An 18,969-nucleotide genomic window follows, 5' to 3' on the forward strand; every position below is an offset into this window, starting at 1 on the left:
TAGCATCGGCGTGCGAGTTTGCAGAAATTGTGGAGCTCCTGCTGAACGCTGGAGCCGACCCGTCCATCAAAGACATGGAGGGCTCTCTTCCTGAGGAGGTCACTGAATCCAGTGCCATCTCCTCTCTCTTGCGTCAGTACAACGCTCCAAAAGGCTAGACCACCCACCTGCCACCACCCGCTCCCCACCCCCATCCATGTCTCCCTCTGTTCATCCACAGCAGTTAGTAAACCTGGATTTCAAAGGTTTTATTCAACTTTATTTCCAAATACATGAGGTGAGTTTGATTTTGTTCGGATAGCTCTTTTGAGGCGCGTGGTGTAAAATGAGCCCTTTCATTTGATAAACCACATGAAATGAAGCACACCACATGTGTTTTTATTGATATAAATACTCTATATTGACTTTATTGGCCTAGCAAGGTTGAGTGATATGGAAATCAAAGAGATGTTTCCACTGGTTGAGATTTGTCTGAGGTAGCTGGACCTGAAATACCTCGTGTTGCATTACTTTATTGCAGAAAATGTTTCAAATCTATCAGCAGGACTGCTTATCGGCAATAGTGCAGTAAGTTACCATATCAACGGTTACGAGTATCTGAATGTGTAAGGAAATCAATTCACTGGTGGAACCAAAAACTGACATTCCCACCCACTTATTTAATTTAACAATGGTTTCTTGTTTGTTTAAAGTCTTGTTGCAAGCACCTTATTGCAATTTAAGACTGCATACTGTAATAGAAGACTTTAAACATACCACCCACTCCTGACAACCAGCCAGGCCTTCAGGTCTGGGTCAGCCCTCTCCGACCGTTTGTTCATGAATCAGTTGTGTTAAGGAATGCTTTAATCATCTGTTCTTATCACATTAAAGTCTTCAACAAATCCAGTCCCTGTGCTTGTTTTCTGTGTAACGTGGAGTTACAAAAATGTTCAAATGCTCATGAATTAATCAAGTAATGGTTGGAGCTTTAATACAAAGAGATACTGCAAGCATATCATGTGTACATCATTTCTCTCCCTTATCTTCCCACATTAAACCTAAATCTGCTTTTTCCACAAAGTTTGAACTAACTTAGTCAATTTACTGATGTGCCTACCAGTTTGGTAATTCAATACTGTAAATATGGATAATTTATGATAAACTTCATCTGAATAAATTTAGCATTTTGTTCAGGTGTAATATAATTTCAAAAAAACAATGGTAAAAAAGTGAAGACATGCTAGCATCCCCTACAAAGCAGACAACGGTACAAAAAGAACCTAACCACATTTTAAGCAGGAAAAACTAACAACTGTGGGAGGAAAACAAACTAAAGGTCTGTTACTTCATCACACTATATAGAGACCAAGTAAACTAAATATAGAGTCATATCTGTTCCAACTAAGAGTCACCAATATCACAAATGTATGGTGGCCAACAAAGGAACTGCAATGGGCCAGAAGATTCCCATGAGGAGAAACAGGCTGCAAATTCATACACTATAGAAAGCTCCATAAACACATGGTAACGTCCATAACATATATACCATCGCTGACAGGATTCATAAAGAAAAAAGTGCAACACAAAAACAGAAAAGAAGTACACACAAAGAAATTAAAGTAAAAAGAAACACAGCAAACAAAAGCAACAGAAACAAATCTGCAAATCCAGTCATCACAAGAGAAGTGCTACCATCACAATGATTGCAGACTGCCAGTAAATGCTGCAAGATATGGAAACACGATAAGACTGGCCAAAAATATTAAATTAAGATTTTGTATACATGGCATGCATACAAACACTCTTATTCTTAGTGGAGCTAGTTGGTGTTAACCAACCCAACTCGACTCCCTCATCCACACACAATACGCTCAGTTTTCTTTTCGTACTACTCTGGTCTATACAACCCGTCTGTGTAGTATTATGTCATATAGGAGAGATCTGGGTCTTCTCCAAAAATAACCGACACATGGTCGGAGTCCAAATCTGCTTTACTCATCCTCGAGCCCCTCTGATCAGCACATTCTCTCTGCCCCAGACCACACACACATATACACATACACACACACACACACACACACACACACACACAATCCATTAGATGAAAACAAAAACTAAATCTGGATCCTGGATCTTAAGCACAGCTTCATGAAGATGCACATTTTGTACACAACAAAGCTTAATCGGTTGATCTCTAACATGCTCCCTCTCTCCATGCCTGTCCTCATCCCCCAGTGTTTGACTTAAATCCGCCCCAACACAAGGCGTTAGATAACCGTCTCAACATGTCTGCTCGCAGCCTGTCACTCACTCACAGAGCTTTGACGGCTGTGGACTGTATACACAGCATTGGTAGTCGTCACAAGAGACACCACTTCAATCTTTGTCCTGACAGCTGTTGTACAGTGGCTTGAGTGAATTGAAATGCTACTGAGCCAAGCTGAACTTGAGCTGAATTAAAATCTCTCAACATAATGTTGATATCTGCACCCATGTCTTGTCCTCCCTTTAAGAATAGTAAAACTAAAGAGGCCTAAAAGTCTCATCTTTCACTTTGGTAGACTCCATCCATAGAGCCTTCCTCCATGTCTGCACGTCCCCTCATGAATTCTGAGGGGGACCTCTACTCGAGCTGAGAAGAAACCTTTTGAGTATTCAACTTGAGTCTGAGACACGACGCGCTACTATCCCACAAAGAGACAAGCAGCGGCCATCTGTTTGTTATGAATTCCATCCACATGCAGCTATTAGGCCGTCGGTATGTCTCTAAAGCTTGTTTGGGGCCCGCTCTTGTCTCCTCGTTGGTTCCGTAACCCCGTTATGCTGCCTTGAGGTAAGAGAGGGTGACGGCAGGCTTGCTTCGCCCCCAGATCGTCTGCGAGACTCTGACACTAAGCCCATTATGCTTCCATTATGGGGCTTCAATTTTCCTCTGTGCGTTTCACTTTTGACACTGCAAGCTGCTCCCCCTTCCAAACCGCAGACTCACGCACGCACAGCCCCAATACTGTTAAGCTGTTCTGAATATTTATACATTTTTTGGAGGTGAAAGTAATACGCTCAAGAAGTTATCAGAAGTACAGTTCTTAGGTACCAGCACTTTGCTATAGTACTTTTACTCCCCTATATTTGAAAATATGTAATAACTGTTTATTGTCTGACAACTTTCTACGGTGACACCGAGACATGGAACACAGAGAAGCAAATAAAGCATCCAGCACATTTCTGATGACAAATGAACACAAACGTATACGATGTGAGATCACAACACACTCCTTGATTTTCTTATCATTTTAAGTTTCTTAGTTTCTTTTCTTGTATTGAAACCATTTCTACAGGATTCACTCCAAATAATTTTAGGAACCAATTCCCGGTTAAGTTCAGGATTCAGTCTCATCCTTGAGGACATTTAACAGTAAGTCTGTTTATTGACAAGTTCAATCAGTATTAATTAAGGGTGGACTAGGGAATACTTTCCATGTGTACAAGTCATTTGGTTATGATAAGGTATTTCACCTAATTCTGGTTTCAGAAACAACACTCATCCTGGTTTTGAGTAACCTGGACGTGCTAGATAGAGTACATCATCTCAGTACAGTGGTATGTACCGGTAGTTGCACTTAAACTCTTCGACTAGGTTCATGATCACTCTCTTCCAAATCCATTCATTTATGGGATGAGGATAACAGATCCCCAATAATAGTCAATTTGTCATCTGATTCCACATGCTTCAGACTTTGCTCAGTGTTTGATGGGTAATCTATCTATGATGGATGTGTTTGTGTTTATGTGTCTTAATTGATTCCTTTGATTCTCGTTCCCATCTCTCTCATCACTCCTCTTTCCATCATTTTCTCAGCCCCATTCTGCACACTATCTCTTCCCTCGTTTACCTCTCTACTCCTTTTCTACTCTGTAAAAGCAATAACATGTTGTTGCTTGGCCTGCAGTTCTTAAAGCAACCCTTTACCAGCACCACACCCCATCCCACCCCTGCTTCCATCTTCCCCCACACACACACACACACACACACCTACACACCCACATTTAGCAGGGTGGCTGGGAACCCAACAGTAAGCAGAAATCCCTCATTGAAACACTTTACACTCAGAGGCTCATTCACTGCTGTCCAGGACTTGATATGCCTGTGTGTAAGTCTCTGTGTAGTTTTTAACTATAAACTATAAGTGTTACTACTATATTATTTAACACTGGAGATCTGAGCTGTCAGACTTAAGATGAACCAACAAATATTAAGGTGTCTGGTCGGCACTCTGAAAGCATCGACTGTATGTCATATGAACGTAAACCAGTAGAAAACTACAGTGAAGATAAAGGCCGTAAATCCAGCAAACCTCAATAAATCAATTTTTTTTAAATGTATACACAAAATCATTCAGGTAATTTCATGACACTACAAATATAGCAGGTCTAGACTGCATTCTTCATTATATTATTTAAAGAGAACCAACATTAATCCCCCATGAGCTGAGCAGGAGCTGGACCAACAAGCAGAAACCTGAGCAGAACCAGAGCCATGCAGAGAAAGAGGGATAGATAAAAAAAGACAACAGAGAGAAATGGATGAACAAACAGGGGCAGGTACATGCTGCAACAAACGTAACCATTTATTTCAGATGATCAACTATTATTTGCTTTGCGACAAACAAACATGCCTAATATTAGCAAAAACAACTATTGATGTTATAGAAGCTTGACTGATAATGATAATTGTAGAAGTGAAAGTCTAGCATTTCCAAAGATAAATCATCACAGCAGTATTTGTCACGGTTCCCTCTGGCTCATGGACCCTCCTCCTCTGGGTACCTGTCCAATATGAGCCGCAGGATAATTATAAAGAGGAAAAGACCTGGTTTCACATTAAAACAGCATTGAGCTCACAACCTTGAGGGTGTCATTGAGAGGCCTCTGTTTGACTCCAGCCCCGCTTTAAGACTCACTCAGTCATCCGGTGGATCATTGTTCAGTGCAGGCCCGATGGAGTCGTTTGGGGAGAAAAATGCCCTGTCTCCAAGCTGCAAGATTGACTTTCAGCGCAAAACAAATCCCGTCTATTTTGCATGTTAATTTATTCTGTTTTGCTTCAGACGAGTGAAAAAAAACAGTTTCCTTCAGGAAGTTTGTAATAAAAGCCTGGCGATCAATGATAATGGCATTTGTGCTCGTGTTTGTCATCTTCGCAAAAGCAACAGTGGTGGAGTTTCCACAGATTTATTTGTATACTAGTGCTGTAAGTGGCGTGTAAATTATCCTAACTGTCCATGTGGCTTTTTATCTTTGTAAGGCAGTACTATTAGAGCCTATCCATTATTGCCCATAGCCCAGCCAATCAATGCTTATATAAAAATCGGCTCAATTTGTAGCATTTTATGCAAACGTGCAAACTCCAACAAGGCTGACTCTCTGCTTTTTGTTTTTATAATGAAACAGGAATAGCTAAAACAGAAAGGAATCGATAACACTTAAGTTTGGGTAACATTTGCGTGCTCTTAGACAAGTGCTGCACGTTGCTGCATACAAATGAGTTTGATACAAATGTACTCTGTGGTGTAATTTCATTATAATTCTATGCATAGTTAGCCAACACAATAGTTAAAGGGAATAAATCCACTGTAACCTGAGAGGTTTTCTCAATAAAGACACCGCATTCAGAACAATATCTATTTATGGAGCTAGGTTCTTGTGATGTCAAGGTTCATTATATTGGTCAGATTTTTTGTATGGGTTCTTTTGCTCCTTTTTTTTGTTGTTGTTGTTGATTGGCTTCTTTTGTGTTTGGGTTCTCATGTATACCACCACATGTCTGTCAAAGCACTTTGTGAACCCCTATCTTTAAATGTTCTACACAAACAAAGCTAGTATTATTATTTCACACACACATTTGATCAGAGCCATAGCTGGAATTTAGACCGATGAGGTCAAACCTTTTGTTGCACTCACTAATTCTAGACTTCTGAGGATTTTGACGAGTAAGATATTTAGTTTCTTTGTCTTTGAATGATTTGAGTGTTGTTTTCCTTTATTGAAAAGACAACAATAGAGAGAAGGCAGAAAATAAGGAGATAGAGAAATGAGGCGCCCAGCTGTGATATTGAGGTTCATGGTCTGTGCTTATAACTCTTATCCCATCTGTTCAACTGTCATAAGTATTTCTGAAGCCCTGGTACTGGTGTAATGTAATCGATTGCCTGGTTGTTGGTCAGCCCACCACTTTGTGACCAGCACAAAAATACAAAAAAACTAAATCACCATGAAGTCTGGTATAGTTTCTAATGATATCTTCAGACATGCACAAGCATGGCTATAGACTCGTGTTTAGATTCAGTCTTATCCACAAATATAATGTCAACTCTGACCTAATTGACACCAGAAAAATAAATCCAGGGCCACAGGTTGCCTTAAAACCATTCACTATGCAGAACGAAATCTCTAGAAATAAAATATTGCTTGTGAAGAAAAGTTCTTAATTTTGTAGTGTGTGTTAGGGAAATGTGACCTATGATCTCAGTGGTTTCAAGTCTTGTCTACAACCCTGACTATAGACCACCCAGATATATTGACATAGAAGCTAACTGTCGGCATATGGGCCATATTCCCTCTCTGCCTAACCACAAAGCATATTTGACCATATTTCACAAAGCACTCCACAATTAGTTAACAGCACAGGGATTAAGGAGAGATTTGACAGCCCAGCGCTGCAATCTGCTGCTGTGTGTCTTTAGCACTGAGAGGATCAGTGAATCCAGGCGGAATCTGTTTCTCCTCTTGTTTTTCTCTGTTTCTCCTCCCTGCTCATGCATCTCTCTTGTCACCCCCCACTCTGAGAGCGAGAGAGGAAAGCAGCATCAATCACTGTTAACTGACTGACCACTGTCTGTTGGTGGTACTAAATGGATCTCCACAATTGAATAGAGGTCTAAGTGTGTGGTAAATGCTCTGAATGGGTAAATGAATTTGAGGGTTAACTCGCTTTAAGAGCGCTTCGATAAGGCAAAATAATAAAAACACCTAAAGAGGATATTATTCTTTTGATATATTGATAACAAAGCTCAGCTGAAAATCTTAACTCTCACATTCATCACTGCAGGCCCAGGCTATTAAAGAGAAAAGCACTCGAGGGTAACCCAAAGACAATTCAGCTTTATTTTCCTCATATAGATTTGACTGTACACGGTTCATACCATTACACAGAAGGCATAAATGAATAAAGTCAGTGCTCTCTTTTACATCTTTTTCAAAGACACATGGCAATAATAAATAGCACTCATGAAACAAGACGATCAACATGTTTTCAAACTGTACAAAATTTACAACAATTAAGATGCAAACTTCTGAGGCAACACAGACTTAACATAATCATCCTGCTCGTGTGTTCGTGTATGATCTTCACTTAACACTTCAGATAAAAGCCCACAAATGACACGGTATTTATTTTGTGCAAAGGAGGTATAAATCAAAATATCTGCTGCGTTGTGAGTATGTATACTCTCAGTACTTTTTAAATGACTTTACACACTACATAATTTAAACCTTTTTAGAGTACCTTCATTTTAAAAATACACTCTACCGCAACTAATTCTTTGTATTATCAACACTGTTACCCTAATTATAAATGTTTTGTCATTTATTAATTAAAATTAATGTAATCCATGATTACTACAAAGATATTTAGTCATTCAAAAATGTGTAATTTAAAGAATGAGAGTGGGAAATCCTTCTTAAACACATACCTGCTTGGATTTAATCTGAACATGAGTGATGGTAGATATTAAGTAGATAGTTATGCTGCAATTTGTAGGCTTTAATCTAAAGTATTACCTGATTTTCTTTATGATATCACTTTCTGATTTTGGACTCTTAAGTAGAATGCGCAATTAAAAAGGACTTGACAAATTTCAGAAGAATAGATGACCACATGGATGAGATTTGTTTTTCTTAAATTGACTGGTTTGACATGCTCAACAGGTAAACCTATCATCTGAAAGAGAGGTTTCATTTCCACAGAAACAGAAACAACAGTAGTTCTCTCAGTGTCAGACGAGCTTTAAGATGAAGCTGTTGAGGCCTGAACAGTAAGTTCAGCTCAGCAATCACGCCTGCAGTGAAGCTACAGCAGAGAATCAGCTCTGATAGTGGGGGGCTCTGTGGTAATCCCTCTGACATGGAGGCCAGGCAGGGGAGAGAACAGACTGACAATACATCTGGGGTCAGTAAGTAGGTTGATCGCAAGCAAATCTGGAACTCTGCTGGACTGAGTAGATTACTAAGAGAAGCTCTGATCAGACTGCAAAGCTAACACAAAGCACATCTTTATCAGTGCTCCTGCTAATACTCGTTGGTGAGTTGAATGTGTGTGACCAATATTACTGTGACACCAATCTGTGACAATCTGTAAAATGTGCATTAAAAAAAATAAATTAATCATTTAGATGTGTGATATATTACGGGAAAAACCGAAGTTACATTTCTCCAAACCCTCAATTTCTTGACTCTCCTCCAACACATTATCTTTGATCCCTTTTGAGTCCAGACAGAGATAACTCAATACTGACAGATGTCTGCTCAGACAGCTTTTTAAACAGACAAGAACAAGTCAAGCAACTATAAATATAGAAGAGACCAGCTGTGTGCGCTTCACTCAAACAGAGGAGACATCAGTTACTACTGACAGAGGGACGGACAGACCACCTACTTCCTAATAACGTGTAAGCTTCTGCAATTCATAAAAAAACATCAGCATGGTTCAAAAATCACACTTGTGCCACTCTTCTTGTAAATTTCTCTCCCAATGAAACACTGTGATTTTGCCTTGTGCATATGTCTCTCCTCTTGCTCCTCCTCTCTCTGCATTTCTGTCCAAACGTGTAGAAAAAGAGGAGGAGAGTAAAGTGCATCGCCAATGTAAAGGCTCTGATATAGACGGACTGCAGTCTTACGCATCAACAATCAGAAGCATGCAGGTGCCTCCTGGTTCTCATAGGGACGGAGATCAAGATTGTAACCCTAATGTCGTAGCCGTTAGACAATGAGGGTGTATTATGGGGCTTCCCTGTAAGAAAAAACCTTTGACTGATTTGAAATCCAGTCAGGTGAACAAAATAAAGTCAGGTGATGACAGAAGATTGTATGATACAGGTTTGAGATTGAACATTCAGCCGTGTGGAGGGGCTTTACACGGCTTTTGTCCAGACTACACATCCCGACCAGTCTCGCTGGTTGATAGAAAGAAAAGTCAAGAGCCATGTTGGTCTGTTTTGTTGTATCCTCACAGCGATCTTCTTCCAGGTTAAACACTCAAAATTGGGAATGGTCCATCTCGTCCAGCCATGAGGCGGGGCTGGTGGGAAAATCGGGATATCCTGTACTGCTGCCTGTGGAGAGGTCCGAGGTAGGGCCCCCCGCCATGGCCCTCAGCGCCTGTCCCACGCCACCCGGGCCGCCCTGCACTACCAGACTGTCCATGCTGAAGCCCAGGTTGTTGAGGAGGGGGGTGTGGCCGGGCAGAGAGGTGATGGAGGAGGGCGACTGAGGGAGACCGTAGGGACTTCCTGCTCTGATGTCGTGGTACGGCTGTCCCGCCGCGTCGACGGAGAAGCCGCCGTTCAACACCCCGCTGTTGGTCACGTCACCAACACTCCCGTAAAGGCCGTTGGTGTGTCCGAGATCTGACAGGACCTGATCATCTGTGGAGGAGAGATCATCACTAAGCATGAAGGGGAGTAAAGACTTAAACACATCTTCAGTGCTGTCAGCTGCAGGAGCATTATATAGCTGTTATATTTCAATACAGTTAAGTGCTTTTATGAGGGAGATTTAATGTGACAACATCATGTGGATTAAAAGAAGGAACAGTAAGCGGACCACTGTGCTGCAGAAATATTTAACAAGCATTTGTCAGTGAGAAATGATGCATTCCTCTCAGAAAAGGAGGTCTATATATGTGCAATTACTGCAGCACCAAACATTTGTTTCCATCCCTTCCTGAGTAGATTCAATAACAACAAAGCCTCACAGTACTTTCTCTCTAATTGGCTAAAAGCCTCACAGGCTTTATAGAGTTTCTGTCACCATGTTTTCATTTCTCATAAAAATGGTCTTCTTTTTAAAAGTGGCTTGAAGACTTTTATGACGATCCAAAACGGGCTCTGTGAACATTAAATAACATAGGGATGTCTAAAACGCCGTTTGCATCCCACTAAGGGCCCTCTCTCTTTTCCAATAAGCTCCATCACAGCGACAAACCGAGGCAGCAGGATGCGTCACACGGTGGATGTGTGAGGAGAATGTAAATTGAGATTTCCCTTTTAAATAACTGAAAGGGAACACAAAAGCATCTTAAATGACACAAAACACATTCAAGTGCTGCTGCGTTTATAACTGTGTCATACAGCTGCTTGTAGGCTCCTTTAATTCCATTAGCACCACAGCAAGACTGACAACACCCTTCCAGAAATCTCTTTCATCCATAACCGTAAGGTTGGTTGAAGTACCCCACCCCAGTGCGTACCTCTGAAGCTCAGCTCACTGTCACTGAGTCCTGCGTCGTCGGCCGAGCTTTCCTTCTCCACTTTCGTCCCTCCTCGGTTGCGTTTAACACTTTTATAAAACTGAGTCCAGCGATGTCGTCCTGCATCTTTTTTTAGACGCTTCTCTTTCGCTCGCCGGTTCTGGAACCAAACCTGACAGAGACAAGACAAATTAGCATCCCAACAAATTAGAATGAATGTTGTAATTATTAGAAACAACTAAATATTACTTTAGATAATCACCATAAACAACAACCTTTTTTTTCTTTAATCTAGTTTATTCAATGTTAATATTTCAGATGCTAAGCCTTTCAAATCATTTTGTCTGAAAATTGTTTCCTAAATTGTTTGCACTTTAACAAATAGGGTTGAATTCACATCCTCTGACATGCAAGTATAAAACGTACATATAGAGCATGACCATCTTGGTCTACTTGTCCTTATAATGTTTATTATCATTATATAGTCAAAAAGACTGTTCACATCAAAAAGGTTCACTATTCAGTAATAATTCAAATTTAAAAAAGAAAGAAAGATTAGGCTGACAATATAAAGACCTTCCAGTAAAGTCAATATATAAACAAGTTTTAAATGGTGAGTTACTGTTTCCTCTTTTCAATTAAAGAATGCTTCTCCAAAATCTGAAAGCGCTGATAATACAGGCCTGAGTGCTTGCTTAACAATAATGAGGAAGCTTAATAATTAAAAGCTCATTTTAAAGATGCAGAGATCAGCATTGAACTTCTGTAATTAAAACACGTTTAGGTTTAAAGGCACTTGCAGTCACCTGAGGTAAGAAAAAGAAAAAACCTCTGTACCTGCACCACTCTCATGTCCAGCCCCGTCTCTGAGGACAGCTGCTCTCTGACATGGCGCGCCGGCTTGGGGGAGTTTTTGTAGGCACTTTTGAGGGTCTCTAGCTGCTTGGCCGTGATTGTGGTCCTTGGTCGTTTGGTCCCCGCCTCGGAGTCGTCTGCAAACACCAATAAAAGAGTGAGTGACTCCTTCTTACGTTTGTCACAGTGCCTTAACAGGTAGTGCCCCCTTGGCCTTTGCATTGAGTGTATGTGTGTTAAATGAAGTGAATGGTCATGTATGGAAGCGTATTATTGTCCTTGTGCATCTGTCCCGCTCCCACAGCAGAGGACATAAATCTATCCAGTCAGAGTGCCAGAGGAGCGGAGTTATTGGGGACGCATAGTATAAGAGCATTGCTCCGCTTTACATAATCAATCAGAGATGCATGGAAATCTCAATAGACAGGGGGGAGAGAGGCAGCATCACTACCCAGATGACAAACAACATAGATCTACAGTCAGGAGTCATTTCTCTACATTATGCAGTTCAGAGAGCTGTGGATCTGATGTAACTAGAGATCACCCAGCCGGCCTCTGACTGCATGGATGAAACAAGTCATGATTATTCAAACAAACCTTCTTCTTTTATGTTAAATCAACAAAAAAGCAAGAAATATTTAGGCTGATCGACTTTAAGGTACTGAAAGACAATAACCTCCTTCCATTAAAGTACATATATAAATTGGTTTAAAGAGGTATTTGTTGCTATCTTGAGCACCTTTATTAACGTTAAATAAAATTTCAAGAAAAACCTTAGCACACAATCACACTACCATGGATGTATGCATGGACAAAGACAATCATTTGTGTTGGATCAAATATTTTCAGTACAGTTTTAACATGTGTTTTTCTTTGTAAACAGATTGTTTTCTCTCTGATTTATTTTTCCTTTCAAACTGACTGCGTTTTACAGATTTTACATGAACACAGACATACCGTTTTGTTTGGCCGTCTCATAATCCACCTTGCACACCAGCCTTCCGTCCTCCATGAGGTAAAACTCGTCCCCTGTGGCCAGCTGTCGGCTGCACATTATGCAGGCAAAACAATGCAGGTGATACACAAAGTCCTGTGCCTTCCGCACAACCTGCGTGGGAGGGATCCCCTGCTGGCACGACGCACATTTTGTTCCAAAACGTCTGCAGGAGAAAAAGAGGACAAGAGATGCCATTAGAACATTTAATGCTAACACCAGCAACACCAGACTGACATCCCTCTCCTCTATATACCCATTTTACAGGCTGATGGAGATGATGACACCAGCTGAGATTAAAATTTCACAGGCTAGACAGCTATTTCTTCAGCTGCAGCCAAGAATGATGGCCCAGTGTCTGCATTAATAGTCTAAGCTCCAGCTGTTGTAGCGGGTAAAATCAGCACTGGAATGCATTTCTGTTAATGATGGACCTGTCTGAGGCTGATGGATAGAAAGGATCAATGCACTGGGTGTGTGTGCACATCTGTGAGTATGTGAGCATGTTTGCATGTTTATGTGTTTGCAGATGAAGTACTGAGAACTAAAAAGGAGGAGGAAGAGAAAGAGGAAGAGGAGGAGGAGGGGTGCCCGCAGTAAACACACCCTGAGGAGATCCAATAAAACACTGACTCAGGAGGGGCTTTAAATCACACAACCAACCCACTGAAATAAAAAAAGAGCAAGGTGAGGCCTTCAAATCGCTGCTGGTAAGCACACCACTGTATCTGTGTGTCTGTCTGTTTCTATGTTGAAACATGTGTTTGTTCCAGACATACTGGTCCCCCACCACAGTTTAAACAGACACTCCCCTTCCCACTCCCCATCTGTCCCCTGGGTCACCTAACACAGTTAGACCCCAGTGAGACTGCGGACCTCTTTAGGTCCCATTCAAGCTTTGAGCATTAAAACCTTTCAAACATGATTTAGGAAAAAGCCCAGATCTGCTGATCCTGTTTTTGGATAAAAGTCAAACTCAATTTTCTTCTGTAATGCCTGAGAACCAAATTTAAGAAAGACAGAAAGAAGGAGTTACGAAATGATAGAAAATAAAACGGTACAATGGACCAAAATGTTGATTTATTTAAAAAAGAAAAAGGTATTAAAAGCATTTTTTTCCCTCATATGTCAGTGAGATGTAAAGAGTGAAACGTGAATAATTATTATGAATAGCAATTCAGTATATTAATTCAAAAATAAATAAACAAATCTAGCTTGAAAAGGAAATGTGACATTTGTTAACAATTGACAAAATGATTGATAAACGCAATCCAAACAATCATTACTCGTCTTACTATTAATTGACTAACTCGCATATCTTAACACATAACTACCGACTATCGACGACTTTCATCAACCATTCATTTTAGTAACAGAGAGCTTGACTTTCAAAAAAATACAAAGGGAACTGTAAAAACTCTGGACAAAGATAATAATAATAAAAAAAATCAAATTAAATAAATACCAAGCAGAAACGCTTGACTTGTGCTGAATGCAAATTCGAAATGATTCAGCTGAAGAACTATTTCAGCATCACGTTGTTTGCAAATTTCACCAGATGGAATTATGAACTATAGCCTTATTAGCTTTTTTTAAAATAAAAAACGTCGATTGTACAATGGCTTTAAGATATTCCCGCCTCACAGACCCTACTTTAGAGATTAAATGGAACAAAATGTCGATGTATTTTTGATTGTATCGAACAAAACGTGGACATTACTCATTTTCCCTGTTCGCTCTGAAAACGGTGAAATAACAAACGCAGTAAAACATTTAAAAAAAAAGACAGAGAGAGAGAACAGAGGATGAAAGGATATTGAACTGTTAATAAAACAGGTCAAGTAGGACAAGAGAAATTAGAAGGCGAAGCAGAAAATGTGCACTAACTTGAAGAAATCCTCCTTGCAGTAGACGTTTCCGGCTCGGGAGAAACATTTGTCCGCCAGCGGAGTCTGACAGTCGGCGCACTTGAGGCACTTGGAGTGCCAGTGTCTGTCCAGCACCTTCAGGATGAACTTGTCCAGGATGTGCTGACTGCAGCCGGCACACTGAGGGATCTCTGCTGGGACAGACAGAGGAGCACCAGGTCAAACATGAGTCATTAACAACCCTGATAACCATGGATATACGAGTTTCAATCTCGGGTTCACTCTATTTAAGGTTTAAAAATAACAAAGAAGAAAACATACATTAGCCTACTACAGTTGTTAAGGGAATGTGTTGGATCACACTTTGTGTGCATGAGCTTGTTCCAGGCTACTACACAAAAACAAAGATGTTAAACAACATCACGCAACAGTTTGCAGGTCTATCTAAAAGAGAACAACATACCAGAGCAGAAAGGATGGCAACACGGTTTTTTTCTTTGTTGTAAGCTATCTGAATGATATTAGTTAATTTATTATTAAACTTTAAGCCATTTAAAGGTACGAGATGATGCTGTAGAAATGGCTACCAGTAGCCTAATCTGCAGGCTATTCCTTCAGCTGTCTCTAAAGCACTTTGACTTATTTCAATTTGTGTTTAAATATTTTTACCCTGTTCTTTTTTTTTGTTTCATCATTTTATGATTCAGTTATCCAGAGTCAATCCAGATTATTATTATTTTTAGCTTTACTATATTTATGAAGGGTAAAACATACAAAACCATGTTTAAATAAGTAGCCTACCTTGAAGTCTACTTTTGTGTAAGAGGACGCTTTTGTGTTTCCGTCACTGTCCGTGGTGCTGAACTGAGATGTTTACAGAGTTTTACTGACAGTCACTATGATTGTTATTTTTCTTTATTTTAGTTGCTGTGTTTCTCTGAAGCCCTCTAAAAAATAAAAAAATAGCTTATTTTTTTGAATAACAAACTACAGTAAAATGCAGATGAAAAAAAAACATGAATCAACGAGAAAACCAGCTGTCTGTATAGAGTTTGACCTTTAATAACCCAAAATCTGATTATTCAAACTCTTATAATTAATTGTGTGCAAAATCTGCGTTATTGAGATGTAAAAGATTGTTCCTTAACATAGAACTGATGCGTGATCAGTGTTAAATGAAATGTCTCGTCCTAGCATCTGAAAACCAACAAAGCGTGTGATTGTTTTTGGATTTAATCCTCCACAAATATTCTGTAAATATGGGGCAATTTTACTCAATTTTCTTTGGCAGCGTCTCTTCATCAAACATACACATGATATCCGATAATGAAAAATCAATATATAAGAGACGTGGATGGAGCAAAACACTACACACGTGCGCACACACACACACACACACACACACACACACACACACACACACACACACACACACACACACACACTCACACTACAAATACTATCCATAGCGATGCTAAATTAAAATAGAAAGAGAATAATCCTTCAAGAAGCAACCAAAGGCGTCTTTATTTTAAAGCTTAGACAGAAAACACAGCTTCCGGTGTATTCTACATCGAGGTCAGTGCAGGCTGACTCTGAACACAACGTAGTCACGCTGCTTACAGTTTTGAAACAAACGATTCAATTTAAAAAATGTTAGCGATGTGAAATCATACATCCATTGATTTTCATTGGCGTTAAATTAAATACGTTTAACACACCAATAATGTCAGAGAAATGTACAGATAGCTATTGTCACTATTAGCCTACTATAAAAGGATAGAGACGCATTAAACGTGGGCTATAGCTACACACACACACACACACACACACACACACACACACACACACACACACACACACACACACACACACACAGACAGGGGAAGGTTTCTATGGATGGTTATTTTGCGTCACCAAAATGAATCCGTGCAGGAATTATAACAAAACAGAGGAAACTTTTAGGAAAGGATTTCACCGTGTTTCTTATTTCTTATCGACAGTGATTCCAATAATAGGTGGAGGTGTGTGTGGACGAAGCTGAGGGAGAAGTGGTGCTGAAAGGAAAGCAGCGCGAGCTTGGCAACGATCGAGCCGAACGTGCATCGTCCAGCTTGTGTGTGTGTGTGTGTGTGTGTGTGAGAGAGAGAGAGAGAGAGAGAGAGAGAGAGTTGTGTGTGTGTGTGTGTGTGTGTGTGAGAGAGAGAGAGAGAGATAGAGAGAGAGTTGTGTGTGTGTGTGTGTGTGTGTGTGTGTGAGAGAGAGAGAGAGAGGGGGGGGGGGGAGGTCGACCTCGTGCTTCATATCTGTGTATCTGTTACCACTCTTCCACTCTTCACTACATTCAGTCTCATCACCTCCGTCCTTTCAGGCTGGAAGTGAAACACATTTGCTTTTTAGATTATTTTTTTTTCTTTCCAGTAGAAGAAGAATTGCAGTCTGGCAGCCTCTCGCATTTCCAATTGTTCAATGATTTGTGGTAATTAAATGTGAAGTAAACACTTTGTCTCGTGGACTAATAGCCTTCAGGTTATGGTTTGGATGTAATTGCCCTGAGTCAGCAGAGAACTCTGTCCAAGATATTAAAATATGTTTAGATGAATTATCAGTTGATTTTATTCCTGGAATAATCCAGATTTAAATCCATTCTGAATGCTGTAATTGAAGGGAGGGCTGAGTGGCAGGATCTTTTATTCAATCTTTTAATCTGTCTCCATTTAAAAAAAAAAACAAAGACACCAAAGCCAAAGAGCATAAGCCGAGCACATATAGGCCCTAGTCCCGTTTTTCCCCATTTAGTCGAGTTTACCGTAAATGACAGTAACGACATCACATTTTTTTTATGTTTTACGTGTGCTTTGTTTGCAGTTGAATTCGGTAAAGATGCGCCAGTAACGCGGTTCAAAGATAAACCACCTTTTGCGTTTTGAGTATAGTGGAGTAATAACTTGAAAGAAATTAACAAATATATTTCACTTTATAATTTGGAAGCTGTTGTTTTGATGCAAACGTGCAATCCAGTTAGTACTGATCCTACTCGACTCTCCCACTTTTCTGTGGATTATTTGTTTTTGTTTTGGGGTATGGCTTATTATAGTAAATCCATCTGTACATTTTTTACCAACTCGCATGTGAATAATTAGGTCAGAGCTGAGATGTATCCGTTGCACTACCAGATTATAAAGGGCCTGCCACAGATTAACACGCGAGGATGAACAGATGTAGGGAGATTCTCGCCTTTGATGTGGGAATAAAAACTGTGATAATTATTTGCTTTTATCTTCAAGAGATAATAAGTCTTGAACGAGCTGCAACATTGAAATCAACTGAATTAATATATAAAATAAAGACATTAACTGACATCTATAGGCCTTAAATCAGAGTCAGAAACGAAATATGTAGTCTGTTTGGCATTTCTTGGAGTCGGTAATGAGTGCCAATCAAAGTCAGAGTGAGTTTGTCTGATGGGTGATGACAACTGCGTCTGATCTCTTGACCACGATGCTCGTTTACAAATTAACAGCTGCTGAAGGCGCACTGTATATGACCAACAACCTGACGGAGGATGCATCAAAGTTTTAGCCAAACCCCGAAAAAAATGGATACTGTTGCTTTAAATAATATCAATTATCTTCTCTATTATTATTATGATTATTATTATTATTAATTGTATTATTATTGTTATTGTTATTTTAAGGCTATGAAGAATAACCAAAATTCCCATCCTCTGCGCTATAAAGGATAACATCCTATTGCTCTTTTAGAAAGATTTAATATCTTCTGCTTTCAGACCAAATATCAGAATAATTTAAGGCGTCTTTTTGTTCTTTGAAATAGCCTATATAAGCAGCATGACACATCACTGGCCCTGTACGTGACAATCTAAGAATGAGAGCTCCATCCTCCTCTCCTCTATTCTTCCTTGGCCGAGTTACTGTATGCTACTCAAAGCCCCCACAGAGAAACCCCGCAGCACAGGATGCCCGCGCCAACCTGTTTTCACATTGATAAACGACAGAACATTAGGGTTAAAACGATGTCTTACGTTGCAGTGGCACTCCGAGAATCTCCGGTAAACTCTTAACAGGACTCTCTGTCGTTAGGACCGCCGCACTTTGCATCATCGTGATCCAAACCGGGAGACAAACGCACGCGCATACACCCGAAACACGGTGGGCGCACTCCCCCGTCCCGTCTCGTGTAGAAAAAGTAGTGTGGTGGTACTGATGTTGAGGCCTCTCTTTTCCTCCCTGCAGCAGCTCCCCTCTATCCCTGTAATGTCTTTATTCCCGGGGTGATGTCCGTGCCGTGCTGAGCAGGTTTGGAGTGAATCTGACAGGCTGCTTGGTCCATTCAGCGCTGCAGGGGTGGCAGGGTCTGACGTCACCACGGCAGAAGCGCGCAGGAGGCCAATACGAGCGCAGGAAGAGGAGGCCCCCAGAGACGGAAAGCATCCTCCATAGGTGTACACGAGAGGAAGAGAAAGAAAAAGGAGGAGAAGCGAGGAGGAGGCGTCTGATACGGTTTATGAAAAAGTCTCAGGAGAGGCGGGACCTGGTTCATGTGGACACCATAAATAGCTCACTGCAGTGGCTCCCGGAGGATCCCAGGGACAGCAGGAGGAGGTTTCACTGAAAATCAGGAAATGTGTCATTTTTTATTTCAGATATTCGTCATAAGCGTGTTTTCAAAGAGAGGATGACGGCTGGCCAGACATATAGGCCTACACACAACCACTATGA

General features: G+C 40.5%; 2 protein-coding genes across 2 annotated transcripts in view; one reads left to right on the forward strand and one right to left on the reverse strand.

Annotated features, from left to right (window-relative positions):
- acbd6 (acyl-CoA binding domain containing 6) overlaps window positions 1-888 on the forward strand; it is a 32,297-nt gene extending 31,409 nt beyond the window's left edge. The window contains exon 8 of the mRNA XM_020631751.3: window positions 4-888. Within this exon, the coding sequence (XP_020487407.1) occupies window positions 4-158 (155 nt within the window). The 3' untranslated portion in view covers window positions 159-888. The remainder of the gene's footprint in view (window positions 1-3) is intronic.
- Window positions 889-7,126: 6,238 nt separating this feature from the next.
- lhx4 (LIM homeobox 4) lies at window positions 7,127-18,686 on the reverse strand. The gene is made up of 6 exons (XM_020631900.3): window positions 18,273-18,686; window positions 14,247-14,418; window positions 12,323-12,525; window positions 11,348-11,502; window positions 10,511-10,682; window positions 7,127-9,686 (listed from the first exon to the last, which is right to left on the reverse strand). The coding sequence occupies exons 1-6, from the start codon at window positions 18,349-18,351 to the stop codon at window positions 9,298-9,300; spliced, it is 1,170 nt and encodes a 389-aa protein (XP_020487556.1). The 5' UTR covers window positions 18,352-18,686; the 3' UTR covers window positions 7,127-9,297.
- Window positions 18,687-18,969: the final 283 nt, after the last annotated feature.

Source organism: Labrus bergylta, chromosome 6, assembly GCF_963930695.1.
Source record: "Labrus bergylta chromosome 6, fLabBer1.1, whole genome shotgun sequence".
Taxonomy (NCBI): Eukaryota; Metazoa; Chordata; class Actinopteri; order Labriformes; family Labridae; genus Labrus; species Labrus bergylta.

Excerpts from the sequence above, each read along its gene's own strand:
- lhx4 (XM_020631900.3), bottom strand. The coding sequence starts at position 18,351 with ATGATGCAAAGTGCGGCGGTCCTAACGACAGAGAGTCCTGTTAAGAGT. Across the intron at positions 11,503-12,322 it reads TGAGACGGCCAAACAAAACG|ACGACTCCGAGGCGGGGACC; the intron begins GTATGTCTGTGT and ends TGGTGTTTGCAG. Across the intron at positions 10,683-11,347 it reads TGGACATGAGAGTGGTGCAG|GTTTGGTTCCAGAACCGGCG; the intron begins GTACAGAGGTTT and ends TGTCTCTGTCAG.